Source organism: Candoia aspera, chromosome 16 (assembly GCF_035149785.1).
Source record: "Candoia aspera isolate rCanAsp1 chromosome 16, rCanAsp1.hap2, whole genome shotgun sequence".
Classification (NCBI taxonomy): domain Eukaryota; kingdom Metazoa; phylum Chordata; class Lepidosauria; order Squamata; family Boidae; genus Candoia; species Candoia aspera.
The window spans coordinates 8,455,849-8,481,224 of NC_086168.1; the positions used below are offsets into that span (position 1 = coordinate 8,455,849).

The following is a 25,376-nucleotide window of genomic DNA, read 5'->3' on the forward strand; positions in this document are numbered from 1 at the left end:
TGACTGAGCAGAAGTTATTCTACAGCAAGAATAGCAGCGCCTTGGTATCTGTGAGATCACATCCACTGGATTTCTTAGAGAAGGGATAAATCAGCTTGCTGAAGTACAACTGCCACAGGCAACCTTTTGCTGATGGGCCAACTGAAAAGTTGTAAGACTTAAGGTGAAGTAATGAATGGATAAACTCCGTTAGGGGAACACCCCATGCAGGAAGATGGCGCAGGAGGTCAAAGGCCTTTGGCCAAAGTTAAAATACAAACCTTCTCCAGAATATATTTCAACAATGCAGGTATCTTGTTTTTATTTTCCTCATCTTTCTAGCAGGATGCAACATTGCCTCTTGTGCCAAAGCTGCCTATTATCATCATCATCATCATCCCTGAGAGGAAGCCAAAAAGTCAGGACAAAGGTGACTTTCAAAAAGCAGAAGTCATCGAAATTGTCCAGGGAAGGGAGGAAGTGCTGTTGCAAGATGCTACTTCCCTAATACTTGTGATATGCTATTCCCTCCTCTCAAGTAAGGGGTTACAGCATTTTCCTTTGGCATATAAAACACAAGAAACATTCTGTGCAGACTCCAGAATGGGCAGCTTGGTCCCCTTTATTATTCCCAGTTCAACTAAATCTAGGAAGTGGGCTTCTTCCCTCTTGGTCCATTCTCATCAGAAGAGGCAAGATGTTCTCGGACTCCTTGCCTTCCTTAGGGCCCAACTCAGAGATCTGCTCATCTGTTGGGTGGTGAACTTCATGTCTTTGGCAGCCTCCACAGCACGGCTTAAGGTCCAGTTCAAGTCCTCCAACCTGGTGCAGCTGAAGGTCCTGGAACAGCAGTGATACTCTTGGGGATGCTGCCATGATGTTTTCCACTCTGTGGCCTGCTGCCCGCCAACTTCATAAGCAGGAAGAGCTACGGAGGAGCAGACTGAGGTAGTGCCAAGTGGAGGAGAATAGCTGTCCAGAAGGAAAAAGAAATTGGGAAGTCAAACAACAATCACAGCAGATTATGGCACCTAGCTAACCTTGACTGATCTTGGGGAAGTTCAGCAGAGATGGACCTGGCTGGATGAGAGATCAGCATGAAACCTAGGGCTGCAGACTTAACTGGGAAGTCAAGCAAGCCAATGTTGTGTCGTTGCCAAGAAGACAACATGGACCACCCTCAACTTACCTTACAAATGAATGGGTTTTGCCCTGACACTGGCTGATCCCTTGGGAGAAATGACATGTAGCCTTCTCTTGGTGGGACTGTCTAGCCCAGGGAGGGGACAGCTGTGGCTCTGCAGATGTTGCTAGTCTCTGTCTGCTAAGCCTGCCTGGAGTTGTGATTCACTGTTTCCCCACCGCTACGTAAGAGAAACAACGCACCTTCCAGAGCCCATTGGCTCCAGTTGGGAAGAGCCATACTTACATTACAGATGAGAGGGGGTACGGTGCCAAGGGAATGGTAGGGATGTAATTGACAGAGGTAGCTGCAGAGGGCACCGCCAAGTACCAGAGGCCTGTCTGTTTCGGTTGCTGGTGGGGGTTAAACTTCGGTTGTGTTCTAGAGCTTTCTTCTGGAGCATTCTCTTTGCCATCTCCCGCCCCTGAGAGGAACAAGGACAGAGACATTTATCAATTACCTTGGGCCAATTAAAATCTTTAAATTTTCTTGGGGGAGGGAGGAAATCTCAGGCACCATGCAGTAGTAAAGGCCCATCTGGAATTTGCCCCCAAAGCTGCTTCTGAAGGCAACAGTGCATTTTTCCATTCCCTCAAAAGATGTGCAGAGCTCCCCACCCCCATGCATTAAGGCATAAAAGTGCATTCTGCCTGGGCAAATTCCTAGCCAAAGTGCATCAGTGACATCAAATGTTGGGGAATGAAATACTTGTGCCTGGAAGCATAAAGACAGCTTCTCTGTTTGGATGCAACAATGAGATGAAAACAATTGAATATGGAAAAGAAAATGAGAAGGAAAATATCCCCACCCTGCTGAAAACAGATGCAGTATCTTAAGGAAGAGGATAGCTGTGTGTATGAGGGTTTGGTTTCAGAATAATAAACTGGGTTGAGAGGAACTTCTAAACACTTCAAAGATGGGCTGACCCATCTTCACCCCTCAAAGATTTGTCTCACCGGCTGTGTCTTTGCTGCTGAAATTTGCAGAATCCTTACATGAACAACATAACCATCCTACAGTTGCTCTTTGCTTAGTGGGTCTGGATCCATCCCTTGGGGAATCACAGCCTTAAAAAAAAAATTGAATGGGAGGCCATAATTCCTGTTACAACAAAATCTGTTATCTTACAGTAGGCTACAACGCTGAACAGCCCGACGTGGAAATAGAAGCCTTCAAAAACAGGCCCTAGTTTCTGATGCTTTTGCTAGAAATACAATAAGCAAAGGGGATCTTGCATCTTCAGAAAGCATCTCCTTTTGTAAAAGGCATACCTCATAGTTTTGCAAGCCTTATTTTATTTGCAGGGAATCTGCTGAGACTTGTGGTTGATGGAGGAAAGAATGCTTTTTAAGGTAAAGACCAAGGAGAGGTCCTGATTTTTAAACTGGAATTCAGCAATAAATCAGGGGCCAGTTAATGTTTAATCAAGGGTTCCAATCATTTTCCATCCTTGCCTGGGCTAAACTCTTGTTATCGCAAAAGTGATGGGGGAGCAGGCTACGGAGCTGGTTGAAACTTGATTTGGCACTTGCAAAAATGTTTTCACATTTCTCTGGAATTGCCTAGTTGTGCATATGCTCCCTGAACTCTGCCCATAAACTGTTCTGAATAGGGAGATCTCCCCATCTTTTGAAGCACATCTCTTTGCTTGTCTGAAAATGTATGATGAAACTAAGCCAAACACTTTTAATACATTAGGAGTCCTCAACTGGTCTGGATCATCATGAAGGACTGTTTTCTCCAGTCCTGGTGGCCTCTACCTAGATAGGGATGCTTCAGAGTTTCTAGTCACAAGGCTGAAAGTCAGTGGACTTGACGGACATTACCACAAAGTGACAACCTGTGTGAATCGTTACCTTTGGTTTCCTTGTCATCCAAGTGACTTCCAGGGGTTTCCCCATGCTGCAATTTGACATTTTGGCAACCGAGACACAGCACAGAGGTTTGAAGTGTCTTTGGCTCTTCAGACTTAGGAGTGGAAATGGGATACCACGTCCCTAGGAAACCAAATACAAAGAATCCAGAAGGTGCGGATAAAATTATGACTTGAATGTTCATCTAGATGCAGTGGGTCATCCAACAAAATTACAAATTATGGTGGAGGGAAGGAATTTGCATCATGCCATTGTCAGAGTCAGTTTCTGGAGGTAAATATGAACTTGTGCATGAATTTTATGTACCCAGGTAGGTGGTGGCCCTTATCTGCCTTTGGTGGACCTCAAAGAAGTAGCCAAGGGGTGTCAGATCTGCTTAGCACTTGGACAGAAGATTGCCTGGAACACTCGGGTAGAGGCAGACTGCAGATGTTTTTAAGAAAACATCCTGCAAAAAGGCAATGGCAAAACACTTCCATTGCACTGCCAAGAAAACACTCTGGATATGTATGTGAAATCACCAAGGGTTGCATTTGATTCAAAGGAGGCTTAACTTTATGACACGTACAATTCAGTAAAGGCAGTTCTCCCACTTCCCAACGGTCTCTGTTGCTTTACCCAATGATGGCTTACATTATTTTCTTACCTGTGTAAGGCCCCTGGACAGTAGATTGTTTTGAGGGTTTTATCTTGGGAGCTGTATGGTGTCTTCCATTCCGGGATTTTGGTGGTGCATCATCTGACTCCGAAGGATCTGGCAACAAAGCAGGAAAACACACTAATTCTCAGATGAGTTTGGTATGTAAAGTCCCACGTTCTCTCAGGGGTTCAAAGATCACTGGGCAGCATTAGCTGTATTAAGGGCACACAATTCCAGACTCGGGGAAAGAAATCGTGCCAGTTTTCACAATTAGCTTGATCGAATCAAACTATTAACAAGCAGACAAATCCTGTTTAGAGAGAGTTCTCTGTGTGTATAGCTAACCACCGAACTAAATTAAGGGTCCCCCAGCTGCTTTGGACAATGTCTTGCCATTATACATATTTGCAGACACTGCTGGCAGTCGAAATCCAAAGATTCTACAGGGCACCAGGTTTCTAATTCTAGGCTACCACCATCCCATTTAAAAAAAATGGCCACATACTGAAATCCAACTGGGATCCATCTTGAGCCAAAGATGGTTTCTGTGCCCTCCCTTTTGGTGCTGTGGCCAGAAATGATTGATCAGATTCCACCACGCTTTTCCCTGAAGTTCTGTGGAATGAGAAAGCACAATAGAGCAGAGGTTAGCTTTTTTCGAAGTTTCCCATAATGTCTTTCATAATGGGTGGGTCAGCTGCGTTGTGACAAGATAGACTGCACCTGAGCAGATGCAGTCCTGTGCCCATCTAGAGATCACTTGGATTGTTACAGGCCTAGGTAGGCAAGAAACAATGAGCTACCCGAGGAGGGTTTGCCCAGGACCTTCTGCCCATCAAACAGCAGCTTTGTCCATCCCTTACCCTGCTGGAGTGACGCTTGGAGAAAGGCGGGCACTGCCCTGGACTCTGGCCGGATGGGAAGAAGTGGAGCGCTGATGGAGCGTCTCTTCAAGACTCTGCTGCAGCTGAGAGACTTCATGCTGCAGAGCTGCAATGGCCTTGCTGGTAGAGGGATAAAACCAAGACAGGATCTATGAAAATCAGGTTGACTGCAACAATGGGTACTAGGGTAGATAGTAGTTGAGCATGTCCAGGTGATCCTGAGTCTACCTAAGACAAAAACAGCGAAACATGTTTTCTAGTCTGTTATCTCCCATGCTAGGGGATTGGGGCAGAATTACAGTAATATCACTGTAATCTGTAGAGATGGGGAAAGCTTTGGAGGCCTCCATCAGCAACTCCATCTTTTCCCAGCAAAAGGAGCTGGCAACAGAGCACCACAGTAATCAAAAAATAATTGTGGATTTACAGAAGCTGTCCTTATGTAAGTACTTCCTCTAGACAGATGTGGGATGATGAAAACTTGTGCTATTTTGAAGAGCAACCATCCTACTTCAGCCTCACCACCAAACCCCAAATGGTCTACCATGTTGCCTTCCACATTCGCTCTCTGAGTGGCATACTTACTCTCGTTCCAAGCGGGAATTAAGAAAGCTGTGGTGGTGTGCCTGGGCCAGGTTCAAGGAAGTTGTGAAGGAGCGGGGGGAATGTCGCCCATGGGGAGGAGGGGTACCATCTGGGCTGATACCACCATGTGCCTCAGTTTCTGTCTCAGAGTCAGTGTGAGCTGGCAATCAAGAGAACAACATAGCATGAATTTTCCTTAAGGATCAATTGGTGGTAAGGCTTAAAAACTTGCTACACCAAGATCTGCTTTTTGTAGATATAGTAGAGCAACCACTGAGTACTGTGGGGTGGGTCAATGCTTAAAAGGGGGGGGGGGTGCATCTCATTTTATCCCTGGTACTTCCCTCTCTCCATCTTCTGTTCCCCACTGCCCCCTTCTCCCTACTGAAAGGGCAATCGCAGGGAAATTAAGGTTTTTGGGAAAGGTAAGACATAATTCTTTCACTTGCACATCCTGAGACTTCATTCTTGTGCTCTTTTGCTGGAAGCAAGCATTGTGACTTGGGGCATGCATCTGAATAGTGATGACCCTAATCCTTACTCTTCAGCCCTGGTAGCTGGGCCTGGTGAGCTATGATGTAGGTCATCTAAGGAAACCATGCTGACAGATGACAGCTTGTTACAGAACAGCAAGACACTGTCACAGAAACATTCTGATAGGTAGGTACTGGCCTCCATAATTATTGAGACAAAACTTCCCAAGCACCTAGAACTTGGGGTAGCTGGAAGCAGTGGAGGTGGTATCCATCTGCCTCTGGAATTCAACTCACACTTTTCATTGCCTGCTGGTGGCATTTCCTTTGTCCGCCTGCAGGGAGAGTTCTTCTGGAAAGGGCTTCTTTTAGGCAATGTGTGTCTGCTTCTCCCACCTTCCAGCTTCACTTGCCCAGCTGCCTTGGCTGGTCTGAACACCACCCCTGGTGCTTCCTTGGAGGATGGTGAGCGGGGAGGCACATTCAGTGCAGCTGATGGTCTCTGGATGCTGTGGGACCTGGACCTGAAACAGCCAGGTATGTAGCATTAGTAAAGTGCATTGCATGTGTTTTCTCTTCAGCTGCATGGGCTTTCTTCCCAAACTATTCTCCACCTGAACTCCCCTCAACAAAGGAAGGGGTAAGAAAGTGAGGTCTGGCTTCAAGCATGTAGTCACTGCTGAGAGAATGACTTAATTTCACTTTTACCTATCCTCAGTATCTGCTGTTAAACAATCCATGCAGGACTGCCTCTGAAATGGGACAGCTTCAAGTACACTTATTTCTGTTCTAGGGATGATTCACAATTCTACTGCATTGGTTTGGGAAGGGTCTACCTACCCCTAATTTAAGTTATGGACTTTAGTAAAACTTCAGCTGTGTCCAGACACTGACTGTTAGGTTTATCCCTCATTCACATCAGCCATTATAATAATCACCAGTGAGGCCTATTAACCTAACCCACCTTTAAGCTTCAGTGCTCCTAATGACATTTCTTCCAGCTCCCTATTTTTTCTTTCACCAGGTCTATTGGTGCAGGCCCCCCTAAGAGCTAGCTCAATCTAGCTTGTTGGGTAGACATCTGTTCTCTCACTTTACCAACACCACAAAACTGAGGACACAAGGGCAGAATTAGCAGGGAGGGAGAGGAAGAATGTTACAGCTCTGAAAAAGAGGTAATAGGTAAGACTCTGTACCTGATCTTAGACATCTGTGCCAGAGGAGATGTCCTGCTGGCTTCTGATCCCACAAAACCACTGTCTGTCTCTGGAGACACAATGCGCAGATCCTGCCACAAAGGGAAGAGATTCACCTATAGAGCCATTGGCAAAATCTAGGGAGAGCATCTCAAACTATTCCTGAAGGGCATCAGGCTCAATCACCCATGCATCTGCTTAACTTCAATTTCTCTTCACTCTGTTCATGGTCAAAGCCGGCACAACAGGACCATCCTTCATGAAAGAGCTGTAGCTCCATTGAACTGGTTAGAGATCCAAACTTGATTCAAGAGTGTCCACTGGACTTAGATGGTCAAGGTTTAAGTGGCTCCAATACAACAAGGACCCAGGGTGGGGAAACAAACCATCCTCCTTTCCCTCCTACTCTCCTTCAAGGTCTCTCTTGGAAACATTTGGGATAAGGCTGCCTGCCTGAATCTTCCCAAGTTATCCAGCAGTTCTGCACCATGCCTACCATCATGCAGAGGCAGGCTTACCTCAGACACTGTTGAGTTCATCTTCTGTGGTAGCTTTGGACCTGCAGGTTCTGATGCTGTGCTTCCCACCCCACTAGCCACACTGCTATGGGAGGAAAAATATGCCTGCTGCCTTCTAGAGGACAACTTGGGAACAGCAACTGGGGGGCTGCTAATGTCAGGAGGTTCACACAGCACTGCTCCTGCTTGGATGGAAGACACATGTCCAATCTGCTGAGCTGGTTGCTGGACCTTTCTCAATGGGAGCTCAGGGGCCGCCTCCTCTTGGTGTCCCCTATAAGACATTAAAAAGTAAAGCTGTGCTAATTCACCATCAACTGAAGGATTTACTGATATCTCCCATAAGCTAATCAGAGTTGAAACTGACAATCTGTTGTGCAAGCCGAAGGAGCATCCTGCAATGTATAGAACTTCAAAAGGCAGAGATCTTTTTCTTACCCTTTACCTTCATCTGCACTTACCTCCTGTGGAGAATCAGAGCTGGGCTCAAGTGCATTAAAACCACAGTGAAATCATTGCTGCAGCCTAGCTGCAGTGCCAGATTTTACACACACAGGGAAAGATGCAGAACACTTAAAAAGCAGGGAGTGACTGTCTCCAAACTCAATCCATGCAAAAAGGGAGGAGAATTTTGGTTCCCAGCTGCGGCTCCCACCCCCTAAGAGCCCCCTGCTGAGCCATCCCTTCCTTCCTGTCAAATTCCTCTCCAGCCTGCCTCCCCCCCTTCATTCTCCCCCTCTGCATCCCCCCCTTGCTGACATAACCTATTTAGCAGGCAGCAGAAGGGGGTGGGGGAGGTTAAAGCTGCTTTGCCCAACTCTGGGAAAGAAAAGAAAATGCAAAGACTTCTTTGTTCCGCAGCTTAAGATGATACAGCTAAAAAAGCCAGTCCGTTTCTAATTTTAGTCACATCCCCGAATACCCGCACCACCAGTAAAAGGGACTCTTGCAGAATACCATGGCCAAATCTGTTTAGAAAATCAGGCTCAGAATACTCATTTTCAAGTTAGAAGCAAGCACAGCAGTCAACAAGTCTGATCTTTGCTTTTCCTTACTCCTAGGAAGATAGATACCTCTGTGCAAGGAGTATTTATCAACTTTTTTCCTCTCCCCCCAAAGTGTTTGCATTTCCCCTTCATTTATTCAATTTATAGTGCCACCCATCTCAAACTAGTGACTCTCCTTCATGTATACCTGTTTCTTTGGTTTTCCCTAGCCCCCACATATTTGTGTGCATGGCTCAAACTGGGAACTCAAACTGCCCTTGCAAGATTCAGGGTTGTATCAAATCCAAAAGATAAGCTTCTCTTGGCTGTGTTGGGGATGGCGTTTTAGGTCTTTCAAGAAAATGAAGGCATGCTGGTTGGTTGGTTCCTCATGGACTTACTTGGAGGTGGTGGGAGTTCTCTTAGCAGCTGCAGATGGCTTCTGCAGGGAGCCCCCCTTTGTCCCAGCAGCTGTGGTGGCTGCACAGCCCAGTTCCTTTGAGGAAGCATTGTGTTTGTGACTCAAGGCCTCTGGCAAAGAGTTGAAGCTGCTGCACCTTCGAATGAGAGGTGGGAAATTAAGCCAGGACAGCACAGCTTACCTTATTGGGGGAGTCAAACAAGATTTCCCTACACTGCTTCCAACTTCTCACCCAGTCTACTCTTGACAGCCCCAGGGCAGTGGTTGGAATTTTTTTTCTTCATCCCATGAAGGTTTGATGACCTCAAGATCAGGTGGGAAAGAACAGATATCAGTGGGATGGTGCAAAGTATGACAGAATCCAGGAATGACAGCGGGGGAGGCTGTGTGAGACCTCCTCGCAGCCTGCCCACCTTAGCCTTCTGCTCTCCACTTTTGACTTTGTTTCACTAATGGACATAAATCGAAGAACAGCCTTACTGGTCCAGGAGGGGATCAATGCTGTTCTCCTCTTGCTGCTTGCAAGGCTGGGGGAGCTCCAGGAAATCTCCCTCTTCTTCACCAGTCCCATCACTGATGGAACTCATGTCCCCCTCCATCTGAACTTGAGTGAAGGTTCTTTTGGGGGTGGAGGTCTGATGAGTGGATGGAAAAACCCAAGTAAGGCTAAACACAGCTACCTCCCTATTTCATTCCAACATGAAAGCACTTTTTTTTTTAAAAAAAATGTGATTGTGTAAGAGTTATAAAAGTCCTTTGTGGATTATTTTGAAATTGATTTAAATACTTGTTAAAGTAGGGGGAAGCGCACAAATACTTTCCTTACAGGAATTGTTGGCCAGGCTAGCTAAGATCATAAGCTTGTGGTCCAAAGCATTTAGAGAGCTCTGCAGTGAAGAAGGGTAATTTCCCAACATCTCTATAGGCAGAAGTTTCAGAGGCAGCGAGTTTTGCTCAACCAGAAACACAGATCCTGTGCCTGCCCCCAGAAGCAGAGCTCTGTAGGCCTGGAGATCAAGGGTACATTTTCTTGCCATTCTGAAGGAGATGACACCCAAGCCTATAGACAATTTATCTCCCACCTTTCCTCTAGGAACAAAAGGCCTCTTACATAAGCACCCCCTTACTGAATCTGGATCTCCCAGGGGCCCATTTGACACCTCAACTCGTCCAACCACACTAAATCCATGTTTATCACACTGCAGGAACTCAGCCATGTTTCAGCATGTAGTGTCAGACAGGCCTTTACCAAGCCAGGACGTGTTTCATTTTTTTGGCACAGTAGACCATGTGAATGCTGTGGTTCCATTTTCTTAACTCACTTTCAAGGTTGCGTGTGTTGGGTGAACGCAGCCAATGGGAACACATTAATCTATTGTTTGAGCTGCACTGTGTTCATCCTAAAGGAGGTTTGGCCATTCTTCTTCTTCAAATGGCCTCTTTCCAGAATAGACCAGAAACAGAAAATCCAGGTTCTGCCCACAGATGTAGCCCAATCCTTGCCCATTTGGCATTGAATTCATTGCAGTTGCAGCCCTGCTTCCTCCCCCACCCAACAAGCATACTTTGTGGCCATCAGAAGGTTGCCCACCTCCGGGTTCAACCTTGGGTGGACATGATTAACAATAAGAACCACTGGGCCCTCCTTTTCTGTGGTTATTGAAGCCAAGGCCCAGCAGAAATCTGAGTTGCAGCAGGGAAGATGAGCTTGCATCTGTACTCTACAGTTCCACTCTAAAATGCTACCCTGAACTACCCCCTGGACAGGCTGTTTCCATCACTCCCTTCCTTGGAAGAACCTTCCAAAGTAATCATGATTTGACCTCAGGGTATGCTATGCAGACAGCTGGGACTGGGGCTTGGAGGGATGGTGTTGGGGATCCACTCTGTTCCTCAGAAAGCTGGACTGGAAAGGAAGGATGTGATGGGACAACCAGCGGGGAACTCTTTGGTGCAACCCATTGGCTCCATGTAGGCTGCTCGATTCTCTCTTTCAGCGCCTCCAAACGCATCCCCAGATGGAAGATGTTGCCTTCCACTGCCCTGAAAAATATTAAAATATATATTACTAAAATGCATAAACCTCTATTTTAGCAAGCTTTACCTGGGTGATGATGTATACATACCGGCTGGAATCAAACTCTCCTAGTGTCTCCACAGGTTCTTTCTGATTCTGCAACTGCTGGTACTTATTTCGGGCCTGTAGATAAGCTTGTTCCAAAGCTTGCTGAGCCTCCTTTAGTCTTGCAAACCCCTACCCAGGCAGCAAGATTGAAAGAGGAATAAGTAATCCATTTACGGCAACAGAAGCGTCATCTCTGACTCCACTGTTGAGAAATTGCACAGGGTTTCTGCACAAATAAACACATTTCTCTTTAAGACATGGCCTGCCAAAGAGCCTTTTCTCTCTTTCCAGGGCCAAGGCTTAAATAATTAAAATGCATAAGTTGGAAGAGTCAGCACATTCAGGAAATCTGGAGTTTTGTAGAAAGAAGAAATTTAAAGAGGGAGCCCCAAAATAGCTCATAAGGTCTAAGTGGGAAAAGGTGGAGGAGAAACACGATTGGACGTTTGGGAGAACTCCACATCCCAGTGTTTTACTGGAAAAAATAGGATTTCTTGAAGTTTTATGGGCAGAAAGAACTGCGTGTACAGTTACAGTCACTCAAAGGGAGGAGGAACAGTCCTGTACCTTGAGCTGGTCCAGGGCCTCCAGCCTATCAGTTTGAATTAACTCCTCCAAGAACTCCATCTAAAAAACAAAACAAAAAAGATGCAGAATGAACTAACCATATTCTATTAACCAGAGAGGTGAAACAGTTGTCTCCTATCCCAGTTCCAGGATGCAGGGAAAGATTAAACATATGGCAATAACTAGTACACACACATCTAAAAACAATTGCAGCCCATAATCTGGTTTGTTTATTCTACTCTACGCAGAAATCAACACACACACAGAGGGGAGAATGGCCCCAAATGGGAACACACACTCACAAACTCCTCATTCTCTTACAGTTGCCAGATGCACACAAGAAACTTGCCTGAGTCTGAAATTTACTTGCTTGGGTGGCTAACAATCGCGTGAGATGATCACCCAAGAAAGGCATCTTGGTGGAGATTGGACTACTTGTTCCAGAAGCAGCCAGCCCTGTGGAATGGCCCAAGGATGAGTGTTGCGCCTGCTGTCCAGGAACTCCTGTAACTCAAAAAAGGTAAATCCTGTTTTAAGTTCAGCTAGTATTTAATAGACGTCTCCAGGTTGTCTGTCTGTCTTTGTCTGGCAACGATAGAGAAATGTCTTGCTCCACCATCTGTGGGGATGCCTTTTCAGCTTCTCAGTCTAGCCCACAGCCCAGGGAGTTCCCAGTCATACCCCATCCTGGTATTAACTGGGTCTGCCCCTTTTTAACTTGCTGAGCTCAGCCAAAGGTTGACCAGATGCTCCCTCCTTAAGCAGTGGGTGACAGAGGATGGTGAACTAGCACCACTTTCTCTAGGTAACTCTCTCAGAAAGACAATATGAAAATGTTGATGTTTTCTCCAACCAGTCTGTAACAGAATATTGTCGCTTGGGATGCCCTTGTTCAGAATGCCAGCCAGATTTCTGACATTCTTCCCTATATTCCCCCCAGTCCTTTTCCTTTTCAGTCACCTCTAAGAGCTGAAGTTCAACTCAACCAGAGGGTGGTGTGCCAGACAGGACAAAGGGACCAAATCCCCCAGTTTATTCTTTCGATAAGCCCCACTTTGGAGAGTTGAGACTGCCAAATAATGCCAACTTCTCCTAATGTTTACTGATTAGCTTATTTATTAGTCTTCCCATATCTCCACCCTCTTTCAAGATGAGGTCTACAGTTTCAGCCCTTTTGCTGTTTCCTGCTTTGCCTAACCCACTTGAGTGGGCAAGGTGGTCCCAAACTTCAACTTCATTGCAGAACATTGCTATTGTTAATTGGTAGTAGTTAGAATTTTGCAGTTACTTGCCCAGTTTTTACCTTTTGCCTTTACTGGCAATGGCATTGTTTATCCCAAGAGCGAGGAGGACAGGATGCAGATTTCTCAAACTCACCTTCACCCTGAGCACCCCGGGATGCTTGGCTGGACTTCCTTGTGATCTCAGCAGTCCTGATTTGAGGAATGCTGAATGTTACAACTTTGGATGCCTCTGATATTCTCCCCATTTCACCTGCCTGGCTGGCCTTTGGAGGATCACTGTACAGGCGTACCTGGAAGGCAGAAGGAACGAGAAGAAATACTTAGTCTCACCATGATCTCCAAAGAGAAGCAGACAGCGCATGGGTACTTCCTTGGCTTAATTGCGGGAATACAAAATATCTCTCTGGGATGGCTCAAAACAAATTAATCTCAACCACCACCAGAAAACCTTTGGAAGAAATAAGAGTTCCCCACTTGAGCACAGAGGAACTTGGGGCCAAGAACAGCGACTCAGCAGTAAACACCAGGGAAAACTCCCATGTTCACACCTGCCTTTTTCTGCTTAAAAAGGGAGTGCATAAGAAAACAGCCTTTGGGTTTTTTTTAAAACCCTGGTGGTCAAAGGAGGTCTATGTGGACAGATTATGTACTCCATGTCTGGTTTAAAACACACACACACACACACACACAAGCCATTCTCCAGGAGGATCAAAACCAAAATGATTCTTCTGGGTTTATCCTCAACTCCATTCGCTCCGGGGCTGAAATTACGTCCGTTCTCTTTGCCCCTTTGATTCATGTTCCACCTCCATTTCAAGCTGGAAGCCTGGATTTTATAAACACCTATGATCTTTACCTGTCCTCTCTGTTTACCGATTGCCATCTTCCAATGAATTACACAAGTGGAAATGAATTCTAAGCGGCCTCTCCTGCTGATGTTCGACCAGCTAGAACTGAATTTCTGAAACTGCCCCACATCTCTTTGGCCAAGGCCCCAGTTGCCACAGCAAGCCCTCCTTCCCATCTGCTCAGATGTCTCCATAAACTGCGCATTGTGACTGTGCAGGAGCATCATGGTGGACATGACATTTCCCCCAACAAACAGGGATAACCTCATGGATATTTTGGGGCGAAGGAGGGGGATAGGAAAAGAATTTATAAAATGTTGCCTGGTCCAAAGGGAGTGTTTTTTCCTTTCCAAGGGAAAAGCAATCAACTACAGAAAGTAACTGAAAGGCAAGGAAAGTCTCTTTAAAAACCAACCCAAACACCAGCACTGTAAAGTAACATATAGCATTCACAGGGACAAAAATGCCACCGGTCACTGTCTTGGATCAATCTAAGGGATTTGAGGGATTCAAGGAAGTTCCATCATACCGTATTTTCACAAGATAGAACTTCCGTATTCTACCTCTGAGATGCTGGCAGCACGTTACAGAGACAGCGAGTTGGTTTTGCTCCTGGGAAGACTCAAGAGTAAGTGACATTGTCACCGGGGTGCTGAGCTACGTAAAACATTGTGCATCACTCAGCAGGACGTTTCCTAAGACGCCTTTTAATAACGCCACTGCTCCTTTGCTTCCCCTTCTGGACCGCTGTGCTGTGGCTTTAGAAAATGCTGCTTGGAGACACAGAAGGGGGAAGAATCTGTCACAGCTCTAAGAGACAGGAAGTTGACAAGGCGGGAACAGCCCGTTGCGAATGCGAACTGCTGTTCTTTGGGGCACGGTCTCACTCCCCACACCCCCATGTGCACTTCCTGTTCAAGATGAAACTGCCTGAGTCACTTAAAGAAAGGCTGGTGATTCCTTCCCCCCTTAAGGAGGACAATTCTCTTTTCTTCTTTTAAATAGTCTCTTGGAACCGGAGCATTTCTCCAGAGGCATTTGCAGAATTGTAGGGCTGAAGACAGCCTTAAGAGCCAGACAGATCTGGGCTTACTCGCAGATCCTTCAATGATTTATAGCAGCAAGTATTTCTCACAATTCTTTTCTAATAGCAGCAACGATTAAGCCAACCTGAATTCTACCTCTGAAATGAAGAAAACTTGGGATAAATAATGCATCAGAAGTAGTCGTCTTCTCATCTCCAGGATAACTTTGTGAAGTAGATTAGGATGACCGGCAGTGCCGATTAATTCAGGTTAATCTAATGAAGTCTACAGCCTAACTGGGAACCAGGAATCTTGTGGACCAAGATGAGTTGCAGATCCATAGGTTCAACACCCAGCTGAGGGACAAACCCAGTTTTGCAGCCCACGCTGGGATACAAAGCCAGCATTCATGGTTTTAGGCTTGGCAAACTCCGCTTCCCATCACCCCCAGCAACTATGATGACAACATTTGGTCCAGAATGCGATAATTGGTCAAAGATGAATGGAAAGGTACTAAATGTTCTAGATGGCCCAGCTCTGACCATGCCACTTATAGCTTCTAATGGCCTTCTATCAAATCAGAGCAATGTGGAATCAGTATGGTCATCTCCAATCAGCAGGGATCAGTGGAACCTACGAAGTTCTACACGCCAAGCCTTTGCTCTGCTACCAGCCACTGCCTGTTCCCTGAGCATGTATACTCAAAAGGTGCTCCATTATGAGAATTTAGAACATGTATCCCACAAAGCATCAGGAGCACAGGCTACAGAAAAGGCTTTGGTCACATCACAGTTCCAAAACGACTTGTACCTTGGCACTCAGCCGCAGCCGGTCAATGGTATTCTCAGCTTCAGCATACTTGGTCAGCAGTTTGTGATAGTCTTCCTGAAAGATGATGATAAAGAGAACATGGTATTTCATCTAGATGCACCTTCTGGAAATGCTCTGGGAGTGTTAGGATGTGACCCAGTCCTCCTTCTGGAAGTTGGCATGTGATAGCCGGAATGACTGGATTAGTGTGGTCTGAAGGAAAAGTGGAACATTCTAGTGTTTCCCAGGACATTCTGTCCTGCAAAAGTGTACACTAACTAGACTTACCATGCTGTAAAAAGGCAGCCATCACAGACCTGGTAAACTCTGCTGTTTGAATGCAGCGAGCTAGTCCTGCCAGGACACAGCTCATTGCCAGAAGACAATACAAATGCAAACTGAAACACAGTTAAAAACCCACCATTCCGTTTCCATCAAAAGTCAAGCACAGAATCCCACCATCTGAGGCTCTCAGATTGTACCTCCTTCTCAAAAAGACAAGAAGTTTCCAGTTAATCTAATCACAGAGGATAACAATCTGGAGCTTCTTTGCAGCTTGGTGGTAATTCCAGATGAAGCTGTGTATGAAAGGTACAAGTTTGTGGAGATGTATGAGCAAGTTGCTGGAGGCCAAGGACTGACGTGCTACTGAATGGTGCTTTAACCTTGAAGCGCGGACACACAAAGCAAAAAAGGAAAGGAATACAAAGGGGGAAAATTCGCATAACGTATAGAGGTTGTGACCTCTTTGCTAGCTTGGGTTGATGCAGACATATGGGGTGTGCGTCACCATGCACGAAACAACTCGCTTTTGGCTACTGGCCTAGATTTCTCTATTGATGACTGCAGAGACAGGTCACTCACATGAATGAGCAAACCTCCATACCAGCGAGAATCGAAAAAAAGAATACATCTCTGCAAATTAAAAAACCTATGCGCCAGACAGAAGGGGTTTCTCCCCAAATGCTTGTTTCTTAAGTGTGGGGAATTTTCTCTGGAGGAGCATCTCTGACTGTCTAGAGCCGGCCCGTTGTTGCTTTCTCCTCCGCTTGCAGTTTAGAAGGATGGAGCTGTGCAAGCCGCCTGAACGGAGAAGAATTTTTGCAGCGCGTACAGGAGACCTTACCTGGAGCTGATGCACCAGCTCCGTGGCCTGTCTGGGGGACTTCAGCTCCTCGGGAATGACAGACACTGTGGGAGCACAGCATTTCTGGGGGGAGCCTTCCCCGCTGCTCAGCAACACCTCTCGGACAATCTCGGCAGGAGACTTGAAGATCACTGGCTTCGTAGCCTTCTTGCTGCTGGCAGAGGAAGCCTTTCCTTGGGGCGGATGGTAGCTTTGGTGATCCCTGGGGAACTTGACCCGGGGCTCCACTTTGGACAGATCCGGTAGCGGGTAGTTGAGCTGCCCTCGGCCATATCGTGCGAAGTCTCTTGCACCAAGGGTTGATGGAGTCCCTTGGTCTGACGCTTTCAAAGCAGGATGCCCAGACTTTTTCTGGCTGGGGCTCCGCCGAGGGCTCAGAGACCTGGACTGCCTCGTGCCTTTAGACAATAGCCCACGGGGTGCATTTGCTTTCAGCTTCCGTGTTCGTTCCTCCAGCCGGCAACCGACTCGCCCCTGAACATGGGACATCTGTGTTCCCTTTCCTGAATCCAAAAGTCTTTCCTCAGTCTTACTGGAGTTCAAAGCCCGCAGCTGGGGGGTTGGGGCTGTCTCAACTGAAGGGTCTTCTGCAAGAGGCTGTCCTGAGTTCTCCATCCATGATAGTTCTGGAAAAGTCTCGGCATCAATGCTGGGAGAATCCTGAAGATCTTCTAGGGACTGAAAATCCAGGAGCCTCTGATTGTACTGCAAGGAACTTGCTAGGGAACTGAGCCTGGGACTTTCCAGGCTTCTCCCTGATTCCAAGGAGAGCTTTCGGGCTTCAGGGACGTCCAGACCATCCCCACCCAGGCTCTGAGGTTCAATTTCCAGTTGGGTGCACCTTGGAGGTGGTCCACAGGGAGAGGGGCTGAAATTGGAGCTCTCAGATAGCTCATCGTCCACATTATCCGAGGCAAAGCTGCTTTTATATAAAGCCAGAGGGTCTCGCAGGGCCTCAGGACTGGGGCTGAAGTCCAAGTCATACTGACCCTCAAAGGAAAGCTCAGGATAAACATCCTCCTGGCTGCCAGCACCCCACGTCCCTCTCGGCTTCTCTAGACTTTCAGTGCTGCCTTCTTCATGCATCTGATCTGGCTGCCAGTAAGACCTCATGCCAAGATCCTCAGGACTTCCTTTATCCTCTAAACATGGGGAGAAATAACGTTAGCAGATCTGTGTCCTGTTGTCCTAATTATCCATCTGTTGCCCTCCACCCCATCTTTTACATATGGCTCACAGCGGCCAACCCAAATTAAAACATTACACGTTGTTCACAGCTAATTTACTATCCACAAAGGAAAGTAATCCCCGAGAACTGTCCTGGGCTGCATCAAAAGTTAAGGGGAAGCTAGCCTTTCTACATCACAGACAGTTCCTACACTGGCTTTGAGGCAGCCGCTGGTTCAAAGACCTTTTTGCAATTCGTTTTCCAAATGATGCTAGATGCATAACGGTGAGCAAATGCAGTTTGCATTGACCAGGGAGGAAAGGTGATCTCCCACCACGGACAGGTGGCCCTCCACAAAAGATTACTCCTAAGGGAATATGGGCCTTGATAGAAAGCATCTGCCCTGAACCACTGAAAGCCTTATCAGTTATCTTCCTCAAGCATGCAGAAGTTCTATTCCCATTCATTCAGGTATTACCCAAACTAACCCTTACCAGAGATTTGTGTCCCCGATCTCCTGGGTTACTCACCGGGCAGGGGACTTGTGCCATTGACCTCTCCTGCATGTTCAAGATCTTGAAGTTCACCGAGATCAAAACCGTGCTCACCTTCTTCCAGAAGGTATTGATAGTCCTCCAGCTCCCCCAGAACTTCTTCATCTTCCAGGATCTCCTGGGAAGACGACAAATTCCAGCAATCCAAATTCCCCGCAAGGCTGCTTTCTCCTACCTGGAGGGCTCCATCGCTTCTCCCCCCCAGTTCATCATCTTCCTCTGACTCCTTCTCTTTGTGTCGCCACCCTCCAAAACCATTGCTTCCTCGACTGGCCATCCCGCATTCCCAAGAGGGAAGCCAAAGCAGCAAAGTGTAGCGGAATAACTTCCCCGGTACAAAAAGGAAGATAGGCGAGATAATTCACGTGTGCCCTTTCATCAGAGTTTCTGCAAAGACCCAGAGGACAAGTCTTGAGAAGGGTGGTCATGTGGAGGGTTCATTCAATATTCCCATCCAAGGAGAACGATAGAATAAAAAGTAACCCAGAAAAGTGGGCTCAGATGGGTTCCAAAGTTGCATGGTCTACCCATACGTGGCCAATTCAATAAGAAGATGGATGCCTTTGAAGCTCTCAATTGGGGTGGACAACTTGCAGCTCTTGGTGTAACTTCAAAGATCTTCTGCAGGCTACCAATCGGGAAAGTGTCACCTGCACAGAGGGAGAGAAGAAAAAGGGAATGTTGGGAAAGAGAAGAAAGGAAAAAGAGGTGTCACTCTGGCCCATCCACCCTTTGCTTTAATCCTGCTCACCATCGCTGTCTGGGCCTCAGGCGTTTATTCCCAAGAGAATTCCATGCCAAAAGTTCTGAAAGGCTAATCTTGAATTAAACTAGGCAAAGCTAAGATATGAATGTTCACAGAGGGAAGTCTTCCATATTTGAAACCAGCGTAATAGTTGCCATTACGTTCTATGAACAGCCTCCCCCGGTTCTGCTTTCCCTGCAGCTGGAGATGCACAGATGTTGTTTCAGGCAGTGCCATTTACCCCAAACACAAACGAGGCTGTAGAAAGCCCTCCTCTGACCGCAGTTATCCCAGCAGAAAGCCCGCATTGATTCCAAAGCCAGGAAGACAATCCTAGAAATGGGCTCTCCCGCTCCAGCCGGCTGCTCACAGCAGAATGAATTCCTCTGAAGCAAGCTTTAATCCTCCTCCTCCGGTGTCCCTTCTACCTTTCCTGCCTGTATTTCAGAAACCCAAAATGAATCCAGGTCTTTCTGTGGTGCATAGATGGGAAAAGCACAGGAAAACACACTAACAAAAACTCACAAGGGAATTCTTTTTTCCCCATTCTTATTCCTGCTGGTCAAATATTGGATCAGTGCCTGGAGCAGGTCCAATCTCATGCAAAGATCTCTTCTGTGTCCTCCAGGCAGCAGTCAGGGCCCTTGCCGTATTACCAAGGCAACTAAAATAAAATAAAATCCAAGCAACCTCCCTTCACAGTCCTCTAGTTACAAACCAGCGCTCACTGGGCGTTTAAGGGGACAGCAGCCAGTTTCAGACGGGGAGTCAAGGGGAGAAAAAACAAACAAACCAGCATCAACCAGCATATTAATTCACTTTCCAGATGAAAACCAGGGCAGCTATCCAAAGAGGCTTCGAAGGAGGGAAGTTTCACGGATGTTGGAAATTTATAAAAATGGGGCCTTTGGCCCTTTTCTTAAGCAATGGTCCTTCCAGACAGATGGTCCAAAAAAGCATTTATTCTCTCCTCCTACCCTACCTGGAAATAGACCAAAACTGCATGGCAAGAAATTAGTTAGAAGTTAGAAATGGAAGATAACCCCATTCCGGCTCCTTGGAACATTCTAAAAACGAGGCAGGCAATTGCTCTGTCAAAGCCTTATCTGGAAGCCCCAGGGCTGAGTAAACAGCAGCCTTGCAAAGTAGGCACAGGTCCGGTTGTGAAAGCTGAGCATACAAATGCATCAGGACTTTTCCCCCTGCCTCATTTACCCTCAGTCATACAGTAGCTTCCGTTGCTTAAACGTGGAGCCCCATTTCAAAGAAGTATAAAGTGCTTCCTTTTTCTTCTCTTCCTCAAAACTACTTTCACCAGAATGCCGTGCAATTTATTTAAAGTAGTTCATCACTCAGGGCCGCTCAAATGCTTTTGCTTTTATGGAGAAGCTGTGAGAAGGAGAAAGATGAGAGATTTAGAAACACTGATTAGCATCTCTCAAAATTCTTCGGCGGCTACTCAAGATATGTTATCAAAGGTTAAGACAAGATAGCAGAAGTGACTCTCTAGCCAATGTCCCTTCTCTGGTGTTTCAAAAACAAGCAGTGAACACATGCCATAAGTTGTCTATAATTTAGAAAAGGTAACAACTTTTTCCTTATTTCTCTGGTGTTCTGGGTTCAGCCATGAGCCTATCTCAGATGATCCCACTTCCCAGAACTTTGCAAGGAACAATTTCTAGTGGTATTTCTGGAAACCTTTTCAAGAAGTGCTGCTGACATTCTACCAGGCAGACTGCTCATCTCCAGGGACTTCACTGCAAATTTCTTGCTGCCTTTGCAAAAAGGTATTCTTGCCCATAATTTTGGCTGCCTCTGTCTCCTGGAGGGATCTCCAGGATGAAGGTTGAGAAAATAGGAAGCACATGAGAATGGACAACATACCCAAGCAGTTGACAATACTGGATAAAGGCTGAAGGGTCCAGGTTTACCTCTGATGTATCCACAAACCTCCCTGAGTCATCAGTAACCAAGTGAGTAATACTGCTTTCCCCAAATTGATGTCTTCTGGGCGATTTGGAATACAGATCTCACCATCCATGGACAATGACCATCTTGCCTACACTATCAGAGGTTCTAGTGTGAGGGTCCCAGGATGAAGAAATCTGGACCAGGGTGGGAGGGAATGGCCAGCTCTGCGTCCGTAACACTTAGATCTGAAACACTAAGGTGCCAGAGGTTTCCAGGACATGGAAACGAATATAATGGATTCACAAGTGCTCAGTTAAGATCATCATGGAGAAAATCTCTGTATGTAGAAGGGCCAGGGACTTGGCATCAAGCCTGAAAAGATGGGGCTCTTCTAAAAGGGAAATGATGGCTCGGCTCGAGAGCCAGTTAGAATCTGACAGCACCTCTGATGGACACAAAGCCTTGAGACACCAAACTGAAGTCTCATCAAATGCCGCCCGGCTCACTCATACTTTTCTCATGCAATGTTTTGTTTGGGAAAAGGGTTGTCCTGAGAACCAGTTCTGGAGGTAATCTAATCCAGGAGTGGATGAGACTCCCAGAAGTCACCTAATTCTTTTCCAAGGCAGGACGTTCTACTGTTGCTCTTGCCTTCCTTACGCTTGGCCAAAATCTGTCAATGTCAACCCATACTTCCTCACCCTGCCTGAGGAACTTCTTTACTCCAGTATTTCCAACCTGCTTTCATCTAAATTGTGTAGGACTTCAACCCACATTTGACTGGGGATTATGAAGTCCCCCGGAGGGCACCATATTGGGGAAAGATGCCCTAGCCACTTTGACTATACAGCTACGTTTGAGTTTCCATCACATTCTTACCATATAACCTTTCCCCCAAATATTATTAGCTCCCCATATATTTCATGTTGTACACCACTGCGCACTTATGCAGAAAGGCCTTCCAGGGACACTGATGCTGTGTCAATGAAGTTTGTTTTGGTATCATCCAGCAGATACCACTCTCTTGCTCTTCTGTCTGTTGATACCTTCTGAGAAACAGCTGATCTAGCCACTGCCATGGCCCATCTGGTCTATTAAAGCAACATGTGGTGGGACTAATCTTAGAAATCAAGATGTAAAAAGAAAAGGAACTCTCCAACTTAAAGAGGTGAAGAGCTTTGTCCTAGAGATCTAGGCTTAATTATTTTTAAAGCATCTCTTGCAAGTGTTAAGAGAGATTGGAACTGAGCTTCTAGCATTATCTGATGCAGGTTTACCTAGAAATAAGGCGTACTCGATTGCAGTATTACAGGAAATGCAAACAGTGTGGTAGGGTATGTGATAAGAGATATGTGCAACTGAAACTTACACACACTGTCTCCTAATTGCCAGAAAACCTTTGCACACCATTAATTCTACTCTAAGCCAGGTCACAGAGACAAAACATAGGATGCTGGGCTAAAGATCCAAGGAAGACCTACAGCCTGAAAAGGAAGAATTGCAGTGTGAACTGGAAGTTCAGAAAAGCCACTCTGTCCTAACAACCAGGAAACACACTGAGACAATGAACTGGTCTCTAATATTTATTGCTAGTACTTAACAGGAATCCTAACAAACTGAAGAAGCGTGGGAAAACCCAGACATATAACCCCCAAGGGTTAAGGTGGTCCCGATCTGTGTCTCTTAGAATGGCTGACCAATTCCTCAGTGCTACGCATGCACTTGACAGTCTGGATGGGAGCCCCCTGCTCGCCATCCTTACTCATGACACACTCTGCCCTAAACTAAAAGCAGAATTGCGAAAGATGGTGATGGGGAAATGGAGCATGGCGGAAGAAGAAGAGGCCCGACCACAGAGGAGTGAGTGACACATCAGCCAAGTACAGAAGTTGCAGGGTTTCTTGCAAACCTCAAGAGAAACCTGAAGCGGCTGCTGCAGAGGACAACTCTCTGGTGCAGAGTCCCTCAGCAACACAGCAGAGCTGGTCTCAAAACCAAAATCACTTTGAGTATCAGAAGACAACACAGATATGGTCACCCTGGAATGCTCAGGGATGAGACTCTGGCTGTAGAGATTTTGATCCCACATACATGCTGCCCCTCAATGAATTCTCCAGGGCTTCCAGACAGAAGACTCTAGGACCACTTCCTTATGTATAGAGCACATCACCTGTTTTTTCATTATGACCGTGATAATCCCAAGAAGGGTTCAAAATCAGATGAAATCTTATTAAGGCACCTTCTCTAGTACTTCAGTCAATCAAATTATTGTGGTCACAGACCAGTATGAGCAGAGTGCTTAGTGAATCTATATAAATCTATCTTAATAGGTAATAAATAAAAGAAAATTTAAGGCAAAGTTAAAATACATTTATAGAACAACCTAACATCTATGATTGAGGTCCAGGGTGCCTTCTCTAGTACTTTTGAACAGAGATTAGGTGGGGAGATGGAAACAGCTGTTGGAAAACAAGAGAGGGTGGTAAATACATTGGAATCTGACCACCCAACAATATTTTCAGGATTATATAATAAAGGTAGTCCATTCGCCCAAGAGGAAGATCATCCCATCAGGTTCTTCAACCTTCCAGGACACTCAGTGAAACCCCAGATGGAAAAGCCCAGCTTCCCCTTCCCAACCCAATGGTCTCCAGCTGTCATTGGACTACAATTTCCATCAACTTCAAAGAGCAGTTAAAAGGCCATTAACCAGAATCGTTCTAAAATCTTGGTTTGGATCCATTCATGGTTGACACGGAGCCTCTGACATGTACTCTGTGGAGAGGCTTTTCAGGAACTCTTAAGAGGGCAGAGGGGAACACAAGAGGGGAACAATTGTAATTTAATGGCAAAGGCTCTTACTGAATGCAGAGTGTGACTCTGACAGAATATCTAGTTTGCACTGCCAAAGGGTCTCATATCCAGTTCTTTTCCAGATAAGGCTCAGAAAGAGATCTGAAACTCTGGACGGCTGCCTCCCATCACCATGGAAAATCCAGAGCTAGACAGCTGATGGCCTCAGCCTGTAAAGAAACAACTTTCCCTGTTCCTTTTTGATCCAGCACTTGGTTCAGAACCATGAGGACTGGCCCGTCCTCTTTAAAGTAAAGATTAGCATTTTAGTGTTACAGCAGAAGCTTTAGGAAAAAAAAGTCTGCCTTTGTCTGCTAATCAACAAAGAGCAAGGGGAGGCAACCGATGCCCCATTTCGCAGTTTCCACAGCCCCTGCCCATCTCAGATATGACAAAGACCAAATGGCTTAGAAACTTCCTACTGTAAAAAGTGCCACTAGTCTACACCAGGATAAGACAGTGTCTTGTTACTGCTACCCTAATTGCATTAACATCCATCAACTTTTTTTTCCAACCAAGCAACTGTCCATTTCAGACAATCAAGTCCCCAGCATAATCCACAGTGAGCCTCTTCCCTCCTCCACAGCTAAACAAACATCTGGCTATCAAGCTCACAAAAGACTGGGGCATTCCCTCCTTGATGCCCCCACTTTAGTTAGCCACTTTAGTTAGCCATCTCTATCGAGGGAAGAAGGAAGGTATCTTGCACCTTCCTCTCTTCCTTTATATTTTGGGAAAGAGAGGAAGGTGCAAGATCCTTCCCTTCCTCCCTCTGTCATAATATGCATTATATATTTTTAAAAGCTGGTAGGAAAGAACTTAAATCTCTCCTTACCCATCCCCTAGATATATAATCTGATTATCTTTCCTCCCTGGTCACAGATGACTCTTCTACTTTTACAGACAATAGCGGTCAAAGAGGGACCAAATGGGAAAGAAAATCTAACAGTGCTCAGTTTCTGCCCCTTGACTGCAAATGTCACCCTCCCACACCATTGTAAAGTGAAGGAAGAAGAGGAAGAGGATGAAGAAGAGGAGGAGGATGAAGACTTTGAGAGAGGCAGGAGACAAAATCAAATCCATTAAAACCTGTAATAGGTAACTGCCAAAAACTCTGAAGCCTAGAAAGACATTTGCATGTAAAAGATTATTCCAGTGCTAGAAAGCCTCAGCATTTCTAGGAAATGAAATGAAAAGGAAAGGAAAACATATATAAAGGAGCGACTTCTGATCTTTACAGCAGTTGCAAACAAAATTATTATTCCCCTCCCTCTTTAAAATTACAACATGGTTTCCCCTCTTCAACCCTTTTTAATCAGCAAATCCATAAACCAATTCATTTCCCCCCCATTTTCAGCAAAAAAGTTCATAAGAAGTTTCCAATCTTTTACAAAAGTACTTGTGGTCTTACCCCTGATCAAACAGGTCAATTTTGCCATTTCTGCAAGTTCTACCATCTTGGTTTAGAGACCTCTCTTAAAAGCTCTTAATGGTTCAGATTTGAGCCCAGCTTGGCTCCAAGTTAACTTGGTTTAAAGGTGGCTGAAGTAGACTTTCTCAGCCTGGAACATTTTTACAATCCTGACGTGTATTACCTCTGCCTGATCAAAGCTTTCAGCACAGAACCACATGCTGAATGC

The 25,376-nt window shown here is 45.9% G+C and overlaps 1 protein-coding gene across 1 annotated transcript in view; it reads right to left on the minus strand.

Moving 5' to 3' along the window:
• Window positions 1–454: 454 nt before the first annotated feature.
• Window positions 455–25,376, minus strand: part of AKNA (AT-hook transcription factor) — a 28,013-nt gene continuing 3,091 nt past the window's right edge. The window contains exons 2-22 of the mRNA XM_063316463.1: window positions 18,282–18,877; window positions 16,485–17,647; window positions 15,359–15,433; window positions 12,809–12,965; window positions 11,781–11,935; window positions 11,432–11,491; window positions 10,866–10,993; window positions 10,563–10,782; window positions 9,220–9,374; window positions 8,720–8,875; window positions 7,333–7,606; window positions 6,815–6,906; window positions 5,916–6,142; window positions 5,146–5,305; window positions 4,540–4,680; window positions 4,182–4,291; window positions 3,683–3,790; window positions 3,019–3,159; window positions 2,119–2,229; window positions 1,409–1,586; window positions 455–951 (exon numbers count right to left, since the gene is read on the minus strand). Coding sequence (XP_063172533.1) covers window positions 663–951; window positions 1,409–1,586; window positions 2,119–2,229; window positions 3,019–3,159; window positions 3,683–3,790; window positions 4,182–4,291; window positions 4,540–4,680; window positions 5,146–5,305; window positions 5,916–6,142; window positions 6,815–6,906; window positions 7,333–7,606; window positions 8,720–8,875; window positions 9,220–9,374; window positions 10,563–10,782; window positions 10,866–10,993; window positions 11,432–11,491; window positions 11,781–11,935; window positions 12,809–12,965; window positions 15,359–15,433; window positions 16,485–17,647; window positions 18,282–18,504 — 4,323 coding nt within the window. The 5' untranslated portion in view covers window positions 18,505–18,877 and the 3' untranslated portion in view covers window positions 455–662. The remainder of the gene's footprint in view (window positions 952–1,408; window positions 1,587–2,118; window positions 2,230–3,018; window positions 3,160–3,682; window positions 3,791–4,181; window positions 4,292–4,539; window positions 4,681–5,145; window positions 5,306–5,915; window positions 6,143–6,814; window positions 6,907–7,332; window positions 7,607–8,719; window positions 8,876–9,219; window positions 9,375–10,562; window positions 10,783–10,865; window positions 10,994–11,431; window positions 11,492–11,780; window positions 11,936–12,808; window positions 12,966–15,358; window positions 15,434–16,484; window positions 17,648–18,281; window positions 18,878–25,376) is intronic.